Genomic DNA, 7385 nt, shown 5'->3' with positions numbered 1-7385 from the left:
TGGTCAGAGTGGTAACCATTGCAGATAACAGAACTCCTTAGAATTATTTTTCACTGGTCAGAGTGGTAACCATTGCAGATAACAGAACTCCTTAGAATTATTTTTTACTGGTTAGAGTGGTAACCATTGCCGCCTCTGTTCTCGCATTACAACCAAAGTGATTGGATACGACGTTTCATTCGCACTTCTGTTGGAAGACTCAAATCTACAATAAAATATTTTTTTCCTGCATCTCAAATCAATGAAAAATTTTCCGCTTCTCATCTCAACTACTTTCATCTGAAAGTCTAGAAAAGTTCCAAGCTTCTTCTGAAATTAATATTAATTTTTATCTCTGCGCAAGTCCGAAAATTCTTACCAAACGAATTTCGCCATGCTACGAAAATAATCGCAAATCACCACAACGAGCGTTAGATGACATAGCATTCCGGGGATACCTGAACGCTCAATTCAACTTGAACTTGCGTTCGTCCAGCCTTCATTTTAAAATATTCGCTACGCATAATTGTAATTCTCCGTTGCAGATTTCGGTAATTCTTGTATGAATATGGCAACAAGGAATTTTAATTTATATATGAAAGCAATGAGAACGTTTTAATGTAATGGTTAAGATTATATAAGATTTATTACTAGAAGGTTAAAAAATATTCATCCAATAATGATAAAATTCCTTTGGATATAAATGACGGTCAATAAAATTTTTTTATACATCATATTAATACAAGGTTAAATTCAAATATACTCACATGTACATGCAAATAATTAACGTAAGATTATGTCACAGAAATTTAGCCGTTTAGAAATTATTCGACTGCGAATTCATCATATGTTTTTTTACACTACTCTTTGTTACTGAACGCTGCAATCATGAATACCTCGATGTTTTTCCGTGTTTTACGTCCGACTCTCGGCGTATGACCGCAGTTGTCGTACTTCCTTGGCAGCAGTCGAGGCGCAGAGCGAAATCGGCTGCTATCGGCAACGTTGAGTCAGTAGCAGAGAAATCTCGTTGGTGTGTGGTGTGCTCACTTGCTCCGCTGATCAAAAGTTTCTTTGTGTTCAACAGCGCTCATAGACGACGGAGCTAAATGGTGGTGCTGGAGTCGGAAGGAATGCTGACTGCTGGAAGCAACCAATACTTGCAACCAGATTACTTATCGCCAGTATCAACCACCGTAAGTAATTACTAATGGTTTTTCAGGACTTTCTCAATTTTACAATTGTGTTTATTTCTGGTGGTCTTTTTACTGTGAAGTTTTGGGTGCGAAATTTCCGCTTTAAAAGGCAGTGTTTGATGCAACTTAATTCTGGTTGAGTCACTACAAACCATTTTTAATTAGATGAAGTTTTAAAATTTTACTAATTAGAACATGTTTTAAAATAGTCGAGGGTATTGTGAAAATACACCATGAGGAAAGAAGCACCTAAGCAACTTGCAATGGAAATGCTGGAGAAAAGAACGCCCAACTTCCGTAGTTACGTATTAAAATGGCGCGTGATTGCTAGGTTATGACGGTGCATCTCATTCGTTTTGATGTTTGATTTTTAATGCATTGCAAATAAAATTTTATTGACACTCAGCCTAACGATACTGTGTATATTTCATTAAATTGTTATACTTCTTGCTCTGATATTGCTCCACTATAATAAGCGAACTTTAGTATTATTTTGCGTATTAGCTTAGTGTGGAGGAAGTTTTCTTTTAAATTTAAAATATTTTCAAATACATAGGACCCGACTTTTTTAATGCTTTAAGCCGCAAATGTTCAGCAGCAGCAACGAGGACAATGTAACTGTGTCGTGACGCTAATGCTTACTGGTGTATTTCCTTCGATGTTAGCGAAATAACGCAGAGTAGTTTTGTTGCAGTGCGCAGTCAATTTTTTTTTGGCACGGCGATCAGCATTTGTTTCGTTATTTCAACTCTTGGCAAGTCCAGCACGGTCACTTTTCTGCATCGAATAGCGTTATTATTTGCTATTGCTGCGGATGCATTGATCACTTCACGATAAATAATTAAAACTTATATTGCACTCATCCTTCTAAGTGCCAGTTTGTTCCAACCACTAGAGAGGAATTACGTTAGTGGGTGGAATAGACAAGTGCCATTCAACCGCGTTAAATAAATGTTCAAGAACCTAACCTTTGACAAGATGTCGAGGGTCGCTCGGCTATATACCACGGCGCATCGATTTAAATAAATGTGTCAATAACGACCAACTTACGAGGCTTGCTCACCGACTCCAGCGTCACATGTGATATTTCTGTCACTTTAAACCTCAGTTCAGCTTTAGTTTTCGGAAATTCTGTTATGTATTCATCATATTTACGTATTATTCGTACCAATGCTGCTCCCTGTTATTTCCATTCACATGTCTTGTTATGAAAATTGTTTTCCTTAATTCTCGTCAATCAAAATACCACGATTGAGTAAGGATGCCTTGTTTTGCCGTATCAAAAGTATTACATTTTTGTTTTCGTTACTCAATTTTCTTCACAAACTTTGCCAAATAATGTTGCACTAGTCGTACGTTGTTGCACTAGTCTTATTTTCTAAAGTGATAATATCAGTGTTCGCTCTTATTAAGATTTTTTTAATTTAGTCATTCTCTAAACTGTACCGCCGGTAAAACAAAATGGAAAAGAATGCTCAAGGCCAGGCCACAAAAGGGGCCGACGCTGCGCGCCGCTAGCGCCATTTGGTGCGTCAGTCTACGGGAGTCACACGCCGAGTTTTGTGTTCGATTTTCTGATGTCCATTAAATTCAATTTCGAAGTGGTTTGTTTTCATCATGAATTTCCCAGCGCATTCAAACTTTAGCATAGTTCATTAAGCTATTTTGTGTTGTTGTTTAGTAATAAGCGTAGCCGAAAGCGATAAAATATAACGATTTCTCCTCTCTCTTTCCAGCTGGATTCCAAAAAATCTCCGTTGGCGCTGCTGGCGCAAACGTGTTCACAAATCGGTGCGGACTCTTCCAAGCCTATTCCTTCTGACAAGAAGAAAGACTCGGATGAAAAGAAAGAAAAAACGCCAACGCCAGCTGAGCCTCCCAGGCGTTCACCAGCGTTCAAGCCCTACGAGTCGTCGACGCCTCGGAAGGAAGAACAGGATGAGCAGGCGCGGCCAGCGTCGTTACAGGCGTCAGCGCGACCATCATCGACCACGAGTAACGGCGCCTCTAATCACAACAAAGATGAAGGCCGTCGCAGCAGCGATGCAAGTGCATCATCGTCCAATGCGACGCCTATTATCCGGTCGGGTTTGGAGGTGTTAGCAGGACATCCTAAGGACGTTCCTTTAGGAACATATCGCACTGCAGCTTCCTCGTTTTTCCCAACCGGCTATCCTTCTTTTGAAAGTCATCCAGCCTTCCGAGGTGCCCACCCAGGGCTGCTTCATCCAAGTTTTTCCCTGCCTGGCTTAGCTTCTCTGTCTTCATACCCCGGACTGTACCCCAGTATGCTGCCCTCGCAGTACATATCGTACACTCGCGTCAAGACGGCTGGTGGTGGTGACGCTATAGTGCCTGTGTGCCGTGACCCTTACTGCACCGGCTGCCCCTACAGCTTACAAAACAACCATCTACTTCTCTCTGGGGGAGCTTGCCCGCCCTCCTGTACACAGTGTGAGCAAGCCAAAGCTGCACTCAGTGCTGTGCCTGGTCTCTCGTCAGTCCCTCCGTCATCTTTGGTGCCAGCATCGTCTCTCCTGCCGCCCACGACAGTCTCGTCTCTATATTCGTCCTCATTATTCTCAACAGCTGTCCCTTCTCGCGGCTTCACGTGCAGTTGGATGGCTGGTGCTGATAGCTATTGTGGCAAGCGGTTCAATTCAGCGGACGAGCTTCTCCAACACCTACGATCTCACACTCAAGTGTCAGTTTCAGAAGCCTCAGCCCTCAGCATGCTCTCAAATCCTCTTCACGCTCACGCTGCTCTCCTCAACTCGGCCGCTGCCCATTCAGCATTGCACAGACCATCTTTTTCTCCGCCATCTCTTTCTCCTCTCGCTCGCTACCATCCTTACAGCAAACCACCCAGCGCCCTCACTCCTTCACTCTCTTCACTACCTCCATACCCCGCCACCGCTCTCACCTCAGCTGCATATCCCGGCTACCCCTCCCCGTACGCGAGCCTGTATCCGAGACCTTCTCTGTAGGAGTAGTAATCACTTTGCTCTTCTGTAAATAATTAAAATTTCTATATATATCTAGTAGTGCAATTATTTCTTCAGAAAATCACTGGTTGTGTGAGTTGGTCGCAGATCAAAAGACGGTGCCAAAGTCTCGCTAAACGGACTACAGAACCAAGTTTAGGTGTGACGCAAATCGAGGTTAGGGAAACGAACGGAGAAAATCCGGCGTATTTATTTGGTAGGATACGTTTGTTGTATACACGTTGTAATTCGATCAGATTTTTGTGTGCCACTTGTCCAAACTTAATGTCCTCGTTTCTTATTTTACTCACCGAGAATTTATTATTTTGCATGTGTCCTTATAAATTTACGAATTAGCAAGCATTTGAGGCATTGAGAAATGCTGATTATTATTCGATCGTTCGAAGAAAATATCTCTGTTTATAGCATAATTTTTTCAAATAAATTACATCATATAATTAGAAGAGTTGAAATCGTGACTCATTTTATGCTGAAAACTTGTAATAGTTTGTTGGTAGTATTAATTACGAATCTTACGTTGAATCTTCTACAGATGACGTGCTTCTCCACTCGAAAACACTGTTGCTGACTTGATTTGCTGCTCTCCAATTGACAACTTGTTCTAGCTCCTGATTTTGCCACACAAATAGCTTTGTTTGATGAATTTTCAAAACGTACACCCGAAAAGCTGGTTGTTATTATGGTTTATATTCAAAATTTGTGTTCTAGCCGTGAATTTGTGTTATCAAAAAAGTTAAGGTTAATTACGATATTCGACGTCAACTACTAGAGATCTGGTTCTCTCTTTATCATGCCTGGTAGACGGTCTGCTTATTATTGAGTCTATTGATGAACCGATGTATTTTTGCACAAATTTCGACTGCAATATTTGCACTTTAATCGAGTTTGATTCACGCAAACAGCGATTGTCACGATAATTCTTCAACTTCAATAGCTAAAAAATTCACTTTTTGTCTGAATTTTGTTATCGGGTTGCAAAATTCGTATTATTTTTGTGTACATCACACTGTATTGTTTGGTATATCCCTTAAAGTTTTGAGTTGGAATGTCTTCAAATAAATGTCTTACTTGAAAGCAGTGTCACCGCAATAAGTTGTTTTACTGTTTAAAATGTATTTATTTTTAAGCGGATTTGGTTTAGCGGAAAACCCCTTTCGCGTTAGCGCCATTGTAGTGATTTAAGTAGAATTTCGAATCGTTATTGCGTGCTCGTTGTTTGAACTTGGAACAAGTTTTTTTATTTGTATCATTGGAAATGGTAAAAATCTTAGAATATTATCCAATGTCTGATCTTTTCCAATTCGTGTCTGTTTGATTTTCCGGCGGCAGTAGAGTTTTGGCAGGTCCTGGAATGAAAAATTTCTTTAAATTATTAATGTGTCAGAGATTCACATCTCACGAACTTGAATGTAATCAAGATCTCTCATTTGAACAATTGAAGAATTGCCGTGTTATTTTTACCTGTCCGTTAAGTGCTGCACAAAGTTTTTCCTGTTTAGCCTAGTATAAGCTAAACTTGAACTCCATTAAGATAAATACGAAGCGAGTGCCTCCATAAACCTTCATAATTCTCTTCCGTACAAATCTCAGCAATCCTTGACGCCTGCCGAGGATATTAGTTTATTAAATTTAATATACTTTCGGCGATGATAAAATACCTAAGCTCTTATCACTACTTCAATGGAATCCGTTCAAGGAGATGTGATTACGGATCACAAGCGATATAACCTGGAGGTGGTCACTTAGAAAAACTTTAATGAATTTGCAATGTCAATTTCTGGAATAAATTTTTTTATTGTTCATTGAAAACATAGGTAGTTTTTGTTACTTGCTTATTTGTGCTAAATATGTTGATCGCAGTGTTCATTTTTCCTTATTTCTGGAATGTCAAAATGTTCCAAAATCAATTAAAATGGTTTGTTATGTTTTTAAGCTTATTCATGATTCAAATTACATCCCTTCAAAACGGAAGACCTCTGTTAAATCAAGGACATTATAGTGTGACTAAATTCTACCTCATTTCCTTGCAAATTTTCCGGTAAATTTGTTTTGAATTTATACTGTGTCAATCGGCCATCGGTATTGAAATATTTACTTGGCTTTGTCTCAATTTTTTTCGGTCATAGATACAGTCTTTCTTAGGCCATGTCTGTGATATCATTGCAAAGACGTCACATTTGTTTTCTCTTAAGCCTGTAAATAGACCTCTTTACTACACCCATAATCTATGCGTATTAGGTTTTTTCTTCGTATTAAATCCTTCACTTACTCACGAAATGGCTTTTTCTGATGAAATCACTATTAAAACCTGCATATTTTATTCATTCTGCGTCTTACTATCCTCCTAGTATGTTGACAGATGAAAAATTTTTACAATTGAACATATTTTTTGAAATAACGATACGTAAGCTATTATCACTAGGTACCTTGAATCGAATTCGTTCAAAAATATTCGGCCAAAATCAACCAATTATATAACTGAAAATGGTCACGCAGAGGAACTTTGTTGAATTTCAATTTGTGAGAGGATTTTTTCTCATTATTGTACTGTACTGATAGTTTGTAACGTTTCTAGAAAGCGTTCTATCAATCAATTTACAATCGATTGGATTGCTTACCCGTCAATAATTGTTTGTCATTAATATGACCATTCACAAATCAGAGGGTTCAGAGACATGTATAAACTTTTTTGCATTAAGTCGCTTTTAGATTCGCAAGGGCCTCTTGCTTATCGATATCACAAAAAATTTAGCGTGCAATCCTATAGGGGCGGATGAATATTGATTGGGTTCCCCCAGTGTCCGCTGAGTTTTTACTTTCCTTCAGAATTCCTGACCAAAAATAAATGAAAGTATTTTTAACGTTTGAGGAGAGCCAAATGTATACGCGACAAAAAATATATTTGTGGTTCTCCTACAACAAAGGCGTGTGAAATGCCTCTAATTTGGTCGCTTTGAAGTGGTAGTCAGAAGAACTCGAGTGAGGAGGGACCGTTTGTTTGTACGAGGACGCAAGTCAACGCGTGTTTAGGAGGTTGCATTCAATTTGTTCACACACGAGCACTCTGCCAAATTGTAAGCTGACTCGTTGCGTGCGTCCAAACCGACTCTCGAAATATATGCTAGTTATCCACGCAACTTTTCTAGGTTAAATTTTCTTGGTGTTGTCCAAGAAAGTGCCTTACTTCTACGCACGCAGATCTCGC

General features: G+C 39.3%; 1 protein-coding gene across 1 annotated transcript; it reads left to right on the top strand.

Moving 5' to 3' along the window:
* The first annotated feature begins 1004 nt into the window (after window positions 1-1004).
* On the top strand, window positions 1005-6504 carry LOC108667828 (zinc finger protein Noc-like). Its single transcript, XM_018154901.1, has 2 exons — window positions 1005-1175; window positions 2912-6504. Exons 1-2 carry the CDS (start codon window positions 1089-1091, stop codon window positions 4160-4162), a joined length of 1338 nt encoding a protein of 445 aa, XP_018010390.1. The 5' UTR covers window positions 1005-1088; the 3' UTR covers window positions 4163-6504.
* Window positions 6505-7385: the final 881 nt, after the last annotated feature.

Source organism: Hyalella azteca, unplaced genomic scaffold, assembly GCF_000764305.2.
Source record: "Hyalella azteca isolate HAZT.00-mixed unplaced genomic scaffold, Hazt_2.0.2 contig8321, whole genome shotgun sequence".
Taxonomy (NCBI): Eukaryota; Metazoa; Arthropoda; class Malacostraca; order Amphipoda; family Hyalellidae; genus Hyalella; species Hyalella azteca.
Note: the sequence above shows the minus strand (reverse complement) of the source record. Positions and strands in the feature narration are given on the sequence as shown.